The 18,944-nt window shown below is 37.7% G+C and overlaps 1 protein-coding gene across 5 annotated transcripts in view; it reads right to left on the reverse strand.

Annotated features, from left to right (window-relative positions):
* birc6 (baculoviral IAP repeat containing 6) overlaps positions 1 to 18,944 on the reverse strand; it is a 256,819-nt gene that overhangs the window by 95,777 nt on the left and 142,098 nt on the right. For all 5 annotated transcript variants that reach the window (XM_043695518.2, XM_043695521.2, XM_043695519.2 and 2 more), the window contains 9 exons: positions 17,129 to 17,385; positions 16,585 to 16,693; positions 15,224 to 15,445; positions 13,165 to 13,957; positions 12,270 to 12,413; positions 8,223 to 8,352; positions 5,957 to 6,088; positions 3,154 to 3,321; positions 1,846 to 2,019 (listed from right to left, as the gene is read on the reverse strand). In XM_043695518.2, the coding sequence (XP_043551453.2) occupies positions 1,846 to 2,019; positions 3,154 to 3,321; positions 5,957 to 6,088; positions 8,223 to 8,352; positions 12,270 to 12,413; positions 13,165 to 13,957; positions 15,224 to 15,445; positions 16,585 to 16,693; positions 17,129 to 17,385 (2,129 nt within the window). The remainder of the gene's footprint in view (positions 1 to 1,845; positions 2,020 to 3,153; positions 3,322 to 5,956; positions 6,089 to 8,222; positions 8,353 to 12,269; positions 12,414 to 13,164; positions 13,958 to 15,223; positions 15,446 to 16,584; positions 16,694 to 17,128; positions 17,386 to 18,944) is intronic.

Raw genomic sequence — 18,944 nt, forward strand, 5'->3', positions numbered from 1 at the left:
CAAGAGGTGAACATTATTAAAATGGCAAAAGCATGCAGAATACTACTGCACAGCGGAATTTCTGGGTCCTTATGCATGAATCTAGCAGAAAGGTTTAGCAAGAAATAGGAAAGGCAAATGGAATGTTGGCCTTTATTTCTAAGGGAATGGAATATAAAAATGTCTTGCTAAAAGTATACAAGGCACTTGTCAGATCACATCTAGAATACTGAGAACAATTTTAAGTCTGTTTATCTAATGAAAGAGATACTTGCATTGGAGGTAGTTCAGTGAAGGCTCACTAGATTGATTCTAGGTTCAGAGGGATTTTCTTTTGAAGAGATGTTGAATAGGGTGGGCTTGCCCTCTTTAGAGTTTAGAAGAATGACAGAAGTGAGAGGAGACCTGATTGAAATATAAGATTATTTGATTCCTGAAGAAGGGCTTATGCCCGAAACGTCGATTCTCCTGTTCCCTGGATGCTGCCTGACCTGCTGCGCTTTTCCAGCAACACATTTTCAGCTCTGATCTCCAGCATCTGCAGACCTCACTTTCTCCTGAAACATAAGATTCTCAGGGGGCTTGAAAGGTAGAGGTGGAAAAGTTGCTTCCTCTTGTGGGACTGTCTAAAATCAGAGGGCATAATATCAGAGTAAGATATCACACAATTAAGAGATGAAGAGGAATTTTTTTCTGTCAGAGGATAGTGAACTTGTGGAATACTTTACTGCAGAGAACTGTCAAGGCTGGGTTATTAAGTACCTTCACGGCTGAGATGGTAGATTTTCAATCGTATGGGCAAAAAAGTGTTGTCGGGAAAAGGCAGGAAAGTGGAGTTGAGGATCATCAAATCAGCCACAGCAGAGCAGAGTTGATGGATCAAATAGCTTACTGCTGCTTCTACATCTTATGAACGTGTGTTTTTTTTTGAGGGGGTGATTCATTCCTGCACTCACTGCAAACGCAGCTTGTAATAACTGTCCATCTCCGGATGCAAATTATGAGTAAATTTAGATTAGATTAAATTACTTACAGAGTGGAAACAGGCCCTTCGGCCCAACAAGTCCACACTGATCCTACGAAGAGCAACCCACCCAGACCCATTCCCCTACATTTAACTCTTCACCTAACACTACGGGCAATTTTGCATGGCCAATTCACCTAACCTGCACATCTTTGGACTGTGGGAGGAAACCGGAGCACCCAGAGGAAACCCACGCAGACACGGAGAGAATGTGCAAACTCCACACAGACAGTTGCCTGAGGCGGGAATTGAACCCAGGTCTCTGGCGCTGTGAGGCAGCAGTGTTAACCATTGTGCCACCTTGCCGCCCATCTTCTAGGAATACCATTTGTGGAACTTTAGCAATCTTGAACTTAACATTCAAGTTGCAGGTAGTGATAAATCAAGCCGGAGGAATGCCTACCCTCACAAGATTCCAAGATCTTACAAGAATTAAAAGCTTGGCCCAATGAAATCTTCTTTGTAGACTCAGTAAAACACAACTTCTGCACTTTACTAGCTGACATTTCTTAAAGACATTTTCGCTGGAATGACAATTAAGCAAAAAAAAACTTTCCTAGATTCTATTGCACATTCATTTTATGAGACAAAAGTCTTGCCCCAAATCAGATTTACTGCTAAGACCAGCATTGACAAAGATTCTATTTACTAGTGTGGGCGTTGGAGGCTTTACTGCTGAGCAAACACCCTATATATTCCTGATGAAGGGCTTAAGTCTGAAACATTGATTCTCCTACTCCTTGGATGCTGCCTGACCTGCTGTGCTTTTCCAGCATCGCGTTCTCAACAAATACTCTATGTATGCATGAGTATTCATATGGACAATTAATAAATGAATATACCTTTGTCTGTGCGGAGACGCTTAAATGAGTCAGTTTTTGACAACACTTGGTCACAGATTACTTTAGATCCAAGTTTGACAGTCAAATCTATTGAGCGGTAGCCTTGAGGGAGTTTGCGGTCATACAAAAGAGTTAACAGCTGGGCTAGTGTCACCTCTGCTGGCAGTGGTTGACCTACAAAACAACATCAAGAGGTTATTTTAAGAAATCTAATCAATTATTAAATTATGATTCTAACATTTAAAAGGCCATATTGTATTTTTATTCTGTTAACACATTACCACTGGAACATAACACATTTATTAGCATATGCCAAATTAACACACAATAAGCTAAAAGTCTATCAAAGAGTAAAATTAAATTCATAATCACCTGAACAGGCAAACTGAGTCTCAGTTTAATGTCTTATTTGAAAGATGGAATTTCCAAAACTACAGCTTTCAATGACACCCTGCAACTCAAATTCTGTGCTTATATTTGAGTGAATGGTTCAAGGCCCATGTTAAGTCAATTTGAAAAAGGGTGTGGAAGGAGCAGTTAATATTACTGAATAATTTGGGAACAAACAAAAAAAGGTCTCAAATCCGACCATGCTAATTTGAGACTGCGAATTCAGTCTTTCAAAGTATTTAGGAAATAAAAATCTATTGTGGAAGTCAAATTATGAAAAACGCTTAACTGGTTCACTGAAGATCTTTTATGGTAGGGAATCTGCGCTTCCCACATGATCTGGCCTATTTGTGGCACCAGTTCCACACTAATAACTCTCAAATTAACTTCTGAAGTGCACAGTTCAGTTCCAAAGATTAACAAAAATCAAACTAGATTTCAACCTGGTTGCAATGTAAGCAAGGAATCAGGAATTCATGGAGGCAGATGATAACCCTGTAAAGTCCACCTAACATCTCGTGTCCAATGTGCAGAAACTGTCACACACGCAAGAAACAGTCTGATACAGGTATGATGCTATGAATATGTCTAACTACCAATGACCGAGATATTTCCATTTCCATCCCTCACTGTTAAAATAGGCAGATTTTATAGTCCAACAATTTCTGCTTTCAAGCTAATGTTTCAACCAGGTCATCTTCTGATTTGCTTTTTGTAATTTTTTTTTGGAACTGAACTATACCCATTTCAGAAGGCAATGGCATAGGGAGGAGAAAATGTTTTGTCCCTGATGGATGAAAAAAGGCAAATTTACCTTCATCACCTGTAATCAGCTTGGGATAAAAGCTTTTGGAGAATGCAAGGTATAATTTACATCTACTACTGCCGACTATTAATCTGCTCAAAACATTTACTCACCTGGTAAAAGTTTGTGGTACAGATGGAACACAGGAACACTAATTGTTTTGTTAGCAGATTCTGTAGATGAGGAAGTAGTTGCCAATTTATCAGTCATCACTCTTCCTCTCCTCGATGGCGGCCTTGGGGGTGTAGATGAAACAGCTCTCTTCGATTGGGACTTCAGACCTGATAAAGCATGGTAGAGTAAGCCCAATGAGAAACACTCAAAAGAAACATCAGGAATCCCATGTATAGTAAGAAATTGGTATTCATAAAACTTGCTTCAAAATTGAAAAATTTGAAGTTAATGAGATGGCAAGCTTATACTTATCAGCATACAAAAAAAGTCAGAAGCATAATACTTGCTATGTCTCTTTCATGGAGGATTTTCAAAAATTAATGCAATGACCAAATTAAGATCTGATCTGTTTAGATGATGCGTTTAGCAGAGTCACTCAACGATACTTTATTCTTAACAGTGTCGTAGAACAACCTACTGGAGAGGACACACATTTATATATCTATAAGTAATTGATGATGCTATGCCTCCCAATTTAAATAAAGGATTGCTTTTGGTTGGGGGGTTGAGCAGCGGGCAGAAAATCAAAGTTTAATGGAGCTAAGTCCTGAAACAAAATTTATTATGGTATTTATTTAAGTATCAAGTAGTCAATTTTTAGCCACCCTCCAAAGTACGGTTCATTATTACTCTAATACCCTCCAATGAGCAGGAAGCAGAAAGTTTAACTCAGGATCTTTTAAAATATTGCTAACATACTATGTTGTAGGCAAGAAAAATTCCTGGGAATTCAACTATGTAAATGAAAAGAGGAAATGCTGGAGAAACTCAGCAAGTCTGGTAGCATCTATGGAGAGAGAAACAGTTAATATTTCAAGTCCGATGTGGCTCTCCAGAAATGTCAAATATTGTAAGGCTTGCTGAGTTCTCCGGCATTTTTTCTTTTGCTTTCAGATTTCCAGCATCAACAGTATTTTGATTTTACATACACAAAAAATATTGCTTGTACTGACTGCGGACATCATGAAAACATTGTAGGCGAAATATATTCTGGAAGTCTCAACCTAATTCTTAGTGGGCATGATGAAGGAGCATAAAACTATTCATACAGCATAAATTAATATTACCAAATCAGACAGCTCCACTATGGTTGTTATACAAAAGGATTTATAAAAAAGACAAGGGAATAGGCAAGGTTACATTAATCTCTAACCATTCCTGCATCAACGAAAGACAAAGTTTTCCAGGAGAGGATAGGGAATATTGCTCCACACCTAAATATAATGCACTTGGCACTGCAAATCTAAAACAGTAAAGTGCTCCAACCGCCAGCATCTACTTTCCTCAGCTTAGTGAGGACAATTTCATTTAAAAAAAGGTGGGAGGTCTATAGAGCAGTGATGTAATCCATACCTCACCAAACCTCAGCGGTTCTCAAGCAAGGTGGCCAGAGATCTCAACGTTGGAAGCATTGGAACGGTGAAGAGGATAGTGATAATCTTCAAGACACAGACAGACAGTCTGGTCAAATGAGAAAGGTAAAACTTTAATGCAGAGAAATGTAGAAGTGACTGATCTAAATATCAAGATCAAGGGTAAACGTTTAAAAAGGGTGCAGGAAAAAGATACCTGTCAGTGAAGGTGACAAGCAGGTTGGGAAAGGGATCCTGGACTGAATGATTAATGTCAGAATTCAAAAGCAAGGAAGCCCTAGTAAACCTGTACAAGACATGGGTTGGGCCACAAGTGGTACAGTGTGTCCAGCTTTTGCCACTTCACTTTAGGGAGCATGTGAAGGTTTTGGACAGAGTGCAGAAAAGACTTCATAAAAATGGCTCTGGAATGAGGGACTTCAGTTATGTGGACAAATTGGAGAAGCGGAGGATTTTTCTTCGGAGGAGAAATTAAACGATTTTATAGAGGTGTTCAAAACATGGGGTCTGGGCAGAGGAGATAGGGAGAAATTGTTACCAATGACAGAAGGACAAATCACCAGACGGCATTCAACATTGTAGTAACTGGCAAAAGAAGCAACAGCATTATGAGAAAATCCTAAAAAAAAATCCAAGTGGTTAGAATCTGCAGTGCATTCATGACTGAGTGTAGTCAAAGCAATTGCAATTCTTGCTTCAAAAACAAGACTGGCAATTATTTTGAGAGAAAATTATTTCCATTCCATGGGGAAAGAGCAGAGCTGAAATAGGGGAGTTGCTCGTTCAGAGAGCCAGTACAGACATGATGGACCAAGTAGCCTCCTTTTGCACAATAAGCATTCTTGTTGTCTAATTGCAACTGAAACTCAAACATCCATGGCATTGTTAATCATACAATAATCAATCCAAAGAAAATTAACTGCAGGATAACTGTACTAATCACTTTGGCAATTTTACTCTTTAAAATGCCCCCCCTCCCATGACAGAACAGAGATCTTTGAGCCTCAGTATATTCCAGCAACACCAAAACTGTACATCAGTCCACATTAACATATGTTTAAGCAGCATTGTCCACTATGTTTTAAATGAATTATAATATTGTATCTCTGATGTATTCTTTTTTGACAGTTTTTAATTAAACTATTAGAACAAAAAGGTTTGAAAAATAATCTATTTATTCTGGCACAAACAATTATTTCACAGTGCATTGGCAATTAACTTAAATATTCTGTATTCCGAAGTCAACCGAAAGGAACTAAATCTTTTACTTATAGTTAAGTGGAGAAGTTGACATTAGTTGAAGGGAGTTTAAATTACCAAAAAAGTGAAGTAGCATACACTAAACAGTTGTATCATAAACATTCATTACCTGAGGCAACAACAACACTGTAGTTGTCTTGGAAGCCATTGTCACTCTTCAACTTGTCTTTTTCCTCTTGGTTCTTTTTCTCCTTTTCTTCTTTTTGCTCACTGATTAACTTCGCAGTGATACTTGGTGTATCTAATGTGCAAAAGTACATAGGGTGAAAATACATCCACATTAATGGTTAGCATGCAAAACACAAGTTTAAAATATTCTGCCATTTCAGTTTCTCATAAGCATGGCTTCCCCTCATAGCCAAACAGACTTGAGTTATTGAACAATGCCTAATACTTGTCTGCAAGCACAGCAGTTTACTACCAACTTAAATAGATAACATCCTTCTTTCCTGGTTGAGTCACAACACCCATGCATCATATACTAACTGTTTATGCATTAGTTTATTCCTCAACAAAGCTACTAGCATGTTTTGAAGGAAATAATAAATAACTGTTTATTAAACGTCTTGTAGAAAGGGTAATTTATCAAATAAATATTAACAAACTATAAATAATATTTACTGTGAGTTACAGCACCCATTAAAATTATTGAATTAATATATCCTTAAATCATTTTCCATTAAATGCCAATTAGAGATTAATTCTTTTGCCATTCCCTAGTATAATTTTAAGAAACATTAGACAACATTAAAGGTGTTAACCTAACACTTCAAATTTAAAACAAACAAGGTTTCTCAAGTTCTGAAGTACAGTCAGAATGGACTCGAAACATTAACTGTTACTCTCTCCATTGACACTGCCAGACCTTAGTGAGTTGCTCCAGTGTTCAGTATTGTGTTTTATGCTTAAGCTTTCAATTGGTAACTAAATAATAGATATTTCCAAATAATATTGTCGTATTTAACATCATGGTACAGTGGCTTGGTGGTTAGCACTGCTGCCTCACAGCGCCCAGGGACACAGGTTCGAATCCAGCCTTGGGTGATTATCTGTCTGAAGTTTGCATTTCTCCCTGTAGCTGCTTGGGTTTTCACTGGGTAATCCAGTTTCCTCCCACATTCCAAAGACATGCAGGTGGGATGGACTGGCTATGCTGAATTGCCCTCCAGTGTTCAGGGATGTGCAGGCTAGGTGGATTTGCCATGGTAGGATTACAGGGATCGAGAGGGGTGGTGGCTGGGTCTGGGTGGGATGCTCTTCAGGTCGGTGCAGACTCGATGGGTCAAATGGCATCTTTCCACACTGTAAGCATTCTAGGATTAATTTGGATTTGGATGCAGGCTATACAATTAATAATTTTGAAGATACAAAAATTGACCAACCGGTTGATGATAAACAAGAAAACTATACATTGTTGGAAGTTACCAAAAACAGGTCAGATGGCAGACAAAAGGTAAATGGGAGTTCAGAGAACTGAAATGTAATACATTAGAGGAAGCCTACCACGCTAAGAGGTACATAATAAATGGGCAGATTCAGAGAAGTCTGGAGGGGCCTTGGAGTGCATGTCCTGGAACCTTGGAGGTAGCTGGAGAGGTAGATCAGATGGACAAGATTACATATGAGATGCTTGCTTTCATTAGCCAAGGAATAGAATGTAAGAGCTCAGATGGGAGATTTTGCTACGAACAACGTAAAATATCAGTTAGGCACGAATGGAGTATTGTATGCAGTTCAGGAATGTAAAAAATAGGCAAGATTTTACAGTAATAAAAAGTCTTCCTTCTGTGCTAAACATTTCAATCAAAGGGTTCAGCAACTTTTATTTTCTTAAGAAAAACATTTAAAACCAGGTTGAACGTACTTAAATGAAAATTATTGTAATGTCACTTAACCCATGCACCTATCACATCATTAAAAATCAAATGAATTGCATTTAGTCCACTCAAATATTTAGTCTTTAATAACTTTTAATTCAGCAGTGAACCACAAGCACACATGCATATTACAGAAATAATCCTAAATTTTGGGTACTATGTACGAAGAATATCAAGGTTGGTCCATCATGAGGAAATCATTCCAGTTTAACTTTATTCTTCTATTTTAATTTCACAAAAATGTTTGCAATAATCCTGGAACTTTCCATCTGTTTTAGGACCTGAAATGCCACAGGTAATTATGCACAAATTCCCATCATGGTGTGTCAAAGTTGCTGTAACATGTACACAAAATTAATTAAAATTCTGATGGAAAGGGTTTCTGAGAGATTATACGTATCAAAAACGCAGATTCAAACCTTCAGGCACTGTCTAAGGCGAGGTCACAGTGCTTTAGTTGAAACCAATCAGATATGAAATAAGGCTTAAAAGTTCTACCTGATACACGATCCAAAACTTCAGCCAAAGTGGTTGAAATTGGCAAATGAAGGGTGCGATATTTATGTCCGGCTCCATACATGGGATGTTGAATGACATGGCTAGTAGCGTTAATTCTGCCTTTATAAAGCTGAAGGAGAAAAAAATGAATTGATAAACAACAATGATTCAATCCCAAAGCAGAAATTAATAAGGGCACAGTGTACTGTTAAAAGATTAAATTGTACTCTCTCTCTCTGGATATTAATGTAATATTAAAAAGTTAAACTACACTGTCTTTGTGTGGGGACAACATTCATGCAGGAATGCAAATGACTCCCCACTCCAATTAGACATCATTTGCTGCTACTATCCTGCTATTATCAAATTAACCCGTCATTCAGCCCCTTCCACTCAGAAATGCTTTCTAGCCATCTCCTGAAGCTAGGGAAATGCCTACATTGTCTTGTGGAATCACTGAATCAGGAAATCATCTGCATAATGATTCTTCAGGATTAGGGCATTTACAGTTTCATTATCTTCAAGGATGATCTCATCCTACCATTGTACCTGGGATAACATGTGACTGTTAGTGACGGGGGTTTGCCTTGAGTGGTATGTGACTGTGGGGGGGAGTGGCCAGAGTATCTATGAGCATTACCAACTGACCTATATAAAGGGGATGTGTTTTCTTTGTTCAGGGCCTCATTTTGATTCAACTTTGCACGCCTGCGAAGTGTGCCAAAGGGGGTCAGCTAGCTTCTACAGGCTTTACTAAACTTAAACTGTTTGCAGAAATTGGTATGTGAATTGCATCTTGTGTGTGAAATCTCAGGAAAAGAACCTAAAATTTGGGATAGAAATTTTGTGCTGTGAAGAGAAATACAAAATTTTAATCTGGAAACTAGTCTGGGTCAGTGCTTATCATCCATACAAGGAAATTTAGATTCTGTTATTTTCAATTATGTTGATCCATCTGAGTCAGAGTTATTAACAGCACAGGAGACTATTCAGTTCATTGAGTTCATGCCAGCTCTCTACAGAGAAATCCAGTCTCAGTCCTCTACTCAGCCACTATGGCAGTACAAGTTTATTTCAAGAGCCCACATAATTACCATTTAAAACCATTGTTTCCACTTCATGATCAAGGGTAGTAATTCCAACTCATTACTAATCATGTGTTAAAATGGTTTTCTTCATGTTCCCCTGCATCTCTTATTCAAAATCTTATATCAGCATTCCCCTAGCTTTTGTACCAACCAATCTCGTCATCTCCATCAACTCTATTCCTCAACTGCCTTTACTCCAAGGACAATAACTCGGACTTTCCAAACTAACCTTGTAACTAGAAAATCCTTGCCCGGGAATCATTCTGGCAAATGATTTTAACATCTTTCCTAACATGAGGTGACCAAAACTGGACAGAATACTCTAGTTGGAACCTAACCAACATTTTATGTAGGTACAGTACGACTTCACTTCTGTGTACTAAATTCCCTTTACTCACATACAAGCATGCCTAATTTACATTTTGTTAACCAAATAAAACCTATACGATGATGTGGAGCCTCTTTAAATGGTGACATACATAATATTTACAAAATGAAAAAAAATTAGGTGCATGCAGATTCCTGTCTTAAAGGCAATTTATGATCCTGTAATTTCAATTAATTATGTCTGGCATTATGTTTTTTAAAACTATTTAGCTAGCTATCCAATCTGATAAAGAACATTAATAGTTTTAGAATCAATAGATCCCCTATCCTTCATTTACCATTTTCGCAACTAGCCTGGTCATCTTTAATGATCTATGCACAAATAAACCCTCCCAGCAACAGACCGTTGCACCAGTTGGTTTATACTGTGTGTCCGTATTCTCCCCACTTCAAAATTTTATACATTAAATTTAATCTCTTATGTACATTCCATCAACCTATGCCTTCTTGAAGTCTACCACTATCACGCACACAATTCAATCATTCTTACACATTTGTGTAATCTGCAAATTTTGAATATACACTCCCTTTCAATTGTAATTTTATGGTCAGCGCATCTGCAATTCTTTACTTTTCTCAACATCCTTGGGTGCATTCCATTTGGTCCTGGTTTTTGTCAACTTTAAATAAAGCCAGCCTTTTAATTTCTCCTCTTTCACAAACCAATACTGCCATTACCTCAGATCATCCATGATCAGAAGAGGCTCAAGCACAATCGCCTAGTCCCCTTAGTTCTTTTCAGTCATTCCTTCAGTATGATTTTGGTAACATCATCTTCCTTACAGTCTCCTTCTTTACATTAAGTACAGTTGCCTCAAATCACTGATCTCGACACCTGAAAGTGAGCTCCACATTCTCTGAACAGCATGCAAACAAGTTTCTCCTGTTTCTATTCTAATTCTCATATTTAATTTCACATCAATGCCCCCCTCATTCTATATGCTGCTAGAGACAGTCAGTTGCTATCTACTATAGCTCAACACTTCATTTTAAAACACGTAGATTTTATTGCCCTGTAACACAAGCCATAACTTCACGAACTTATTTCATATTTGCATGCAAAATTGTAAAAAGGGTTTTACAGTTTTTAAACTTAAAACTATATGGTGAACAACAATTGCTGAGCATTTTTCTTTGTTAACAATTTGCTCAAAGATGTGAAGGTACATTTCCAACAGATATATCTGTTTGGAAACAAGGCTGCAGAATTGAGAGAAATAGGATGCTATTCATTTGAGGTTTGTATATGAAACCTTGGTACATTTGTTTCTAAAATCACCACGTTCAAAGATTTCATATTAGTCAGTTCAACAGATACAGTTAAAAACTGCCATCTAGTGGATGCATCCCGACTTTGTAATCCAGAAAATAGATTATGTTCACCTGCAATGTGGATTGCTGGTTTAATCTGACTGAAGACAACAAATTCTACTTCTATGACACGAGATTTTTTATTTACATTTTAAGAATCACATTATACAATCACAATTCATTTTTTCATTAGAATCAGTAAGCCACAGATTGTCCAGAATATCTAAAAAATCTTCCATCCCCATGACCTCTCCTACAAGGGCAGCAAATGACACAATCACCTCCAAGTTTCCCTCCAAGCTACGCACATCCTGACTTGGAACTGATACAGGTGTCCTTACACCCCAATGACAAAGGCAGCAGCTCACCGTCAATGCAGTTAACGGCATAGTCAATAAAAACTGGTCTAGCCAATGATGTTCATATTCCATGAAGAAATTTTTTTAAATCCTGCCTTTCTAATAATTAAAAACACTAATTCATGGCACACATTGCTTGGATTCCAAGATGCTTTATTGAATACTATGAAGTCCACAGACAGCAATTTCTAGTTGATTAGATACATTGTACTTGGATTTCTCTCATGTATAAGTTAGCCTAAGATTTCTTATTAGCTCTATTTCTGCACATAAAGCATGCTATTTTAGAACCATGGAAGTCATATAGTAAATAGAAAACCAATACCTAAACTAAATGGAGTAGCCTATTTTTAAACTGTACTTGTGAATACTACAATGTAAATTATAAAAGACAATTCTGGAAAGAATTAAAATCCTTTCTTAAAAATCAAAAACAAATCACTTCTGTTTGGATATATCCTCAAACCAGCCCATATCCCTTTGTGGAAAATAAAATGAGAAGACTTGTAACTGCATTACAAGTCTTCACTTTCCAAATTCAGCAAAAGAATACTGAAGCTATAGTGCACATTACAAACACAGGTTTATGACCAGTTTTAAAAAGTGTCACTTGATATATCATACTAAAGTCGTGACAGCCACACTCAATAGATTAAGATGTACATTTGCATGGAATATCTTTTGCAATATATTCATATGTACATGGGGCACTGGGATTGCTAGTTACTGCCACATAATGGGCTCAGGCCTCCTCTTCTCATTCTAAATAATATTTCCATTTCATAAAGTGTAAAGTATACATTTGAACACAAATTAATATTAAGAAATTATCACCTTGATCCTTTGTTCCAACTGAACTCAGGACATCTTTAACTCTGTTCACAACATCAATCAGTACTTACTGGGCAAGGAGAATGAAGAAACACAGTCACTTTCTCATCTTCAAGCATTAGCTGCAGGAAAAGCCTCCTAATAAAGCCAGAAATATTTCCAGATGTTGGGACATTTGGTCGCTGAGGTGTTGATTGAAATAATTCACAGAGAACCTGAAAGTATTTAAATTTTAAAATAAATTTCACTTGTTATTTATTGTTTAATAAGAATCTGACAATGTTTTTACCAACTACTTCAACTCAACTCAGCAAAATACTAAAATCCCATTATTTCTAACTTGTTTCTTTAAAGCAAGCTGTGTTTATAAATAATAAAATAAATAAAAGTAATCTTATTAGAAATTCAATGCTTTTCAATAACTACACCATGGTTTAAAGTTCTACTCAGGATGAGTGAGCAGAGCTCATAAAACTAAACAAAGGTCGACAGTCGAAGGGCTTCTTCAGTAGCTTAGAAGGCAAGTACAGCATATGCAGTTGGACATTTCACGGAGATAGACAAGCCTAAATACTTCCCTTCACCTTAATTCTCACATACTCTGTTGAAAATTCCATCCAGCATCCCTTGCTGGAAAATACATGCACAGACAACAAGTAAATCGAGGATGGAGCTTACTTTGAACCATCCCATACATTTTAAAAGATGGAATGATGATTCAAGTTGCAGAGATGCCAGAATTTGTCACTAGTGTGCATCAACATGTCCAACGCAAGAAAGGAGAAAAATAAGTTCTTCTTTCGAGAAAAAAAATGACCAAGTACGCAACTAATTATATTTATGCATATTTTCGCAATGACTTGGGTTAAAACGTTAGTCTATATACAACCCTAATTCAGTCATTGGATACAGGCACTCAATCAGAAACACTGAAGTGAGGTTTACAGAATAGTTCGTTGTTATTACCTGAGCCATTAATTTTTGATTGTTTGGATGACAAGAAATGCACTGCAAGAAGAATGCCACGGTGGAATTTTCAATTGCTGTTCTCTGTTGAGTGGTCAGTCCTACTCCTGCAGGTGAAGAAGCAGAAGGAAGGTATCTTGATCCAATGTGCTGGGACCCATTGTGGTGGTGGTGTCCGGGGCTGATACTACTGGAATGGCACAGCAAGAACAACAGAGCAGTCCACAGGGGGTTTACTTCAGGTCCCCCTAACCAATCCTTCATGGTGTGGCTGCTACCTACTTCAGTTAGAAACCGCAGAACAGGAGCCACCAGATCTGCTGTGAGGGGGACCTTGCTGAGTACACGCTGCTGGGAATGATGCCATTTGTTTCTGTCTGTGGCAACCTCTGCATAAGGCACTGCACAGTCCAAACTGGAAATATGATTGAAGCAAAAACTGATTAGGCTCTTCACAAGCATTGAAGGTAGGCTTGACTCTAGGAGCTGCTTGATAGCTTCTGGAGATTGGGTTGCTGCAGCAAGAGTAGCAAGGTGAGATTCATTGAGCACAATGGGTGCTTGTGCATTTTTGGAGTCATCCGTTAAGCCAGAATCCATGTCCTCTTTCTTGCTGTCATCTGTCATTGATAGTCTGTGTTGCATTTGTAGAGAAGGTAGAGTGATGCCCATCCAACCCATTAGCAAAGAAAAGTAGCTGGGATGAATGTGACACATGGAACACAGCAAACTGTCTACAGCTTTCTTCAGAACCATGTTGCAAGGAAGTGACATGGACCAGTTAAACAGCAACCTGAAAAGATAAGAAACACATGACCAGAGAGAACATTTTACTTAATCTGTGCTTCAAATAGATGATCTCTGATTTTTAAACAGTGACCCCCTAGTTCTAGATTTTCCCATGAGAAAGCATCCCCTCTACAATGACCCTTGGGGTCTTGGAAGTTTCAAAAGATAGCAAGATAGCAAAATGCAGAAACATAGCTATACATTGAACAATACGATAGCGTTCAAGAAACTGGATAATCTCAGTAAAAGGCTGTCTAATGTATTACAGCATTGCAAAAATCTTCAAAGGAAGATATCTTAATTTGACATTCATTGGAGGCAATTCAGAGAAGGTTCATTCAACTGAGTCCTGGGTGAATGAATTGTCTGATGAGGAAAAGATGAACAAGTTGGTCTTATGTTATTTCGAAGGGGAGGTGCTGTTATTAAAATAGAGGGGAGCTGAAAGGGCGTTTCTGCTTGTGCTGGAGTCTAAGACAAGTGAACAGAGTGAAAGACTTACATTTATATGACACTTTCCATAACACCTGACATTTCAAACTGCTTCCTGGCAAATGAAGTACTTTTTGAATGATGGTAACTGTTGTAACGCAGGAAACTGCAGCCAATTAGCATCCAAAAGCAATAACACAAGCATTGGCAACAAAGTTATCTGAGCAGATAACTTTGTGTTTTGTGCAATGGTGATTGAATCCAAAACCTTGTTACTCAGAGGTGAGGGTGTTACTAACTGAGCTTCAATTGACATTGAAGTTTCAAACTAAGGGGTTTCCCATTTAAGATGAAGAGGAGGAGAAATTTCTTCTTGCAGAATTTCGCAATATTCTATCCAGAGAGCCATTGGAAGCTGGGTCACTTATTATATTCAAGACCTACTATTCCTCTCTGATCAGGAATTTCCTGACTTTCACCTTGTTGTTAGACAGAAGTTTGTCAATGTTACAGGAAGATGTGTACACAGTCTGCCTAGCCACAATCTTAACTAGAAAATAGTTGAGAGAAAACAAAATAGCAATGCTTTTTGTAGACAACAATGTTGATGACAACTTCAAGTCTTAAATTTACAGCCACTGTATCTATCAGAAGTTTGCACAGATTAGCAGCATTTTGGGGTCTAAATTTCCAAAGGTTCCTCATTTTAAACTGCTTATTGAGTAACCTATCAATTAATATAGAATAACTAACATGCAAACAGAAATCAGAGGCCTGAAGCAAGCAATGAAAAGTTAATCTTGAAACAATGAAAATATTTTGTGAGCACTGTACTTACTCAAACAGTTCTCTGTTTAATAAACCTGGAAGATCATACTCAACAGGTAGCTCATAGCTATGCCACAGGACAGCAGCTACACAATGTAAGTGAGATGGTGATGGCATAAGAAGGCCATACTCGCGAGTTACATTCTCCGAATTTACAGTGGCCATGTGGTCATTTCTCTTTAGTGCAGCCACTCCTGCAGAGTCATAAACCCACTTCAGCAAAGCTTGAATCCTGAAATAGAAAGGCCTGTGTGTTAGCTCCATGAACAAAAAAAGTTACTTAATAGCTGTAAACTATAGTACTCAATGACAATGCCCATCAAAATGCTACCCACACATTAGCTCATCAACAAACTCTTCATTGTCCAGTTGGTAGATGCAGTATTAACTGCTGAATTCCAATGAAATTCAAACCTGATACTAACCAGTACAATTAGGATATCATTGGCAACAAAGTCATACACAAAGGAAGGGGCGGGGGAAAGAAAACAAGCAGGGTCCCCAATCGTTGCGTTCAGAAGGATCAGTGAACCACATCTCCTGGTTAAATTAGTTAATATAAGTCACACAAACAACTATAATCAAGGACTGAATGAGAGTTCAATATACAAACATTTAACAACTTAATTGACAGAAACAGGTGGAGCCCAGACAATAATGGCCCACATGGCTCTTCAGATCCCAAAGAAAGAATATTGTTCCTATCGGATAAATAATTTGAAGCCACCTTTTCGGTGCCTTTACTGCTTATAAAATCAGACATATTACATTCACTCTGGCCTATTATATAACATTAGACCCCTGAGTTGCAGCATGAAAAGGTACATTGCTCTAAAAGAGGTGGGTGTTCCAGCTGTCAAATGAAAGGGCCCTTTGTAAATGGTGGTGGTTGGAGATCAGGCGTAAACAGGGTACAAAGACATGCAGTCCATATTAGAATCCATCCTACTGTGTTTTCCAATATTTTTCAAACAATTTTTAAAAACTTCATTTTTGCATGACTTCATGCATAACTTTGCATAAAGTTGCTGATTCAACAGTGAGCACTGAGCCCTGATGATGTCATGAAGATAGTAAACTACATTATTAGAAACTGTCAGAAAACACAGGATAGGTCATTATGTTATTTTACAAACAGGCACTATAAAATCTCACCTGGAAAATCTGCTGTGGAGTGTTTACATAGCAGTAAAGTGGTAGTAAAAAGACACATCCACTGCATGGCCATTTTGGCGAGATAAATTATCCTTAATACATTTTGCCTGTTGTAAAAAGGCATGGCTTAGACCATTATATATTAAAATTCCCAAAAAGTAATTTATCTGCAGAAAATCAAAAACAGATCTTATCTGTATAACACTGATACATCACCTGTCTTTGGTACCAGGATCCTGAGTTGTTCCAAGTTGATAAAGGATATCGATAGTTGAGTCTGAAGATAGACCATTCAGTCGCCCGAAAAGCAAAGGGCTATTTAAATCTAGACAATCAAAAAAAGATATCACAATCATCAGAGTCACCTTTGGGAGGGTTCACAGGTGGGTCGGGGAAAGGAGCTATTGGGAGAGAAGGAAGAAAGGAAAAATGTGCATACCCATGGTCTAATTTATATAGTTTTAACAGCAATGGTAACCATTTTAAATTTCTCATCAAACTAAATTAAGAACAGGAATCAGCCATTTTACCTATAAAATCTGTGTGTGTTACCTTCCTAACAGGCTGTAAAACCATTCTAGGTTGGTTCTTACAGCAGTTAAGCTAAGAAGGGAGACTTCCAGTTGGCTTAGTGCCATCTGCTCATCAGTAAACTGTTATCATCTTCCATCATTTAACGTATTATAACTGAATGAGTGAAGGAGATCAAAAACCTGCTTACCCCTACATTTTAAACAGCTAGGATTAAAATGTTCCTTACCTGTTGGATCAGTGCCTGAAGCAGCACAATTCCTTAAGAGAATATCAATCAGTTTTAGGCCAATTCTGGTTGACTGCAGTCCAATCTTAACCAACACAGCTTCAATATTTGGTGAATGCATACCACAATATGGTGACATTAGCAGTGCAGCACAGGTCTGCAACAGGTTAGCAGTAGGAGCTGCTGCACTGGCCATCATTGCTTCAAGTTCACTGATATGGGTCAAACAGTGGTGAAGAAGTCGCATCCAACCAATACTGAAAATAGAAATAAATCACTAAAACATACAGAACAGGAGAACTTTGAGACCATTGTAGTACAATCATGCTTACTTGTAAATTTGGTCTTAACATTCCAAAGTTAGGTCTGGACAAAATAAAACTTATTTCTCATCTGTATCAATTTTCTGTGCTCTGTTCCAGCAGCACTCTTTGGATAGGCCTCATTCCCACATGTAGCAACAATTCAAACAGGAGGGCAAATATTGAGTTCAAGATGGTAACTCATCCATGGATAAGCATCTCAGTTGAAACTGATGCTGTCCTTAGCTGATGTCCACATGTATCCACAGGTTTATAAGCAATTAAATATAGACGGAAATAGAAACTCTAGTCTCTTTTTTTTATTTGAAGCTAAATGCAGCATTACTACTGCTGACTAAACAAGATCAACAACATAAGCAGAGTACAAGGAGGAACAGACTTAGAACTTTTCCTGTTTACATGTTTTAGCTACTAATTTTCACATTCAGCTATAGTTCAGAGGTTCTACATAAAACAGTGAATTGTACTAAATGTTTGGATTTTTTTTGTACTACTATGTTTGAAGCATATATAATAAACAGGTAATAGCACTCATGATATCAGAAATTCAACCTTTCCCAATCTCTAGAATAACTGCAGATTTAACAGCTTGATTGGGAGACATTACAATTATGAAACCTTATGGTTATGTTTAAACTGTCTCTTGTAAGATAAAATGGAATGCCCTGAAATGGGGGTGGGAGGGAGGATGCTGAAATTATGGTAGAATCTGGGGAAAAGTCTCTGAGATTTGACTGCCCTGGAGAAAGAGGTTTATATTATTGAACAGAAAAAAAGGTTAAGCAAAGTAGATTTTTAATTGTTTTAAAATCAGTTTTACATTGTACATGCATATCCACATGAAAAGTCTGAAAAACATCAATGATAAGCATGTAGAGTGAATATTCTTCATAGGATTGCTGGTGTCAGCAGATATGAAATGCGTAGTCTAATGTACCAGTTATCTATTAAGTAACTGAAAGTCCACATCCGTTTCCATGTGCTGGTTACAGCAAAAGTCAAGCAAAATCTTGTCATACAATGCTCTATCTCTTGAGGGATAAGGACAGGGTGAATAGACGGCAACTATTCTCCTTCATCAAAGGATCAAGGGAGTATAATTTTAAAGAGAGAGGGGATTTGAGGAGATTTTTTATCCAGAGAATGGTGGGAGTCTGAAATGCACCATCTGGGAGGGTAGTTGAGGCAGGAAACCTCACAACCTTTACAAAGTACTTTATAAAGCACTTGAAGTGCCATAACATTCAAAGCTGTGGACTTAGTTGGGAACTGTGACTAATGTAGCTGTATGCTTTTGCTGGTCTTGACACAATAATCCAAAGGGCCTCTTCTAGACTGTATGATTCTGTAAGTGTTCCCTTAAACCCTAACTAATCAACTTCATACCCCTAGTGGTATCAATCATCAGCTCAACTCACCTTAACTACTTTTCTCACACTTACAACCCTATTCTCCATGCAGGCTCTCATATTTACAGACACCACTGTAACTTT

Source organism: Chiloscyllium plagiosum, unplaced genomic scaffold, assembly GCF_037043375.1.
Source record: "Chiloscyllium plagiosum isolate Xiang-an unplaced genomic scaffold, Cpla_swu_hap1 HiC_scaffold_10, whole genome shotgun sequence".
NCBI classification, from domain to species: Eukaryota; Metazoa; Chordata; class Chondrichthyes; order Orectolobiformes; family Hemiscylliidae; genus Chiloscyllium; species Chiloscyllium plagiosum.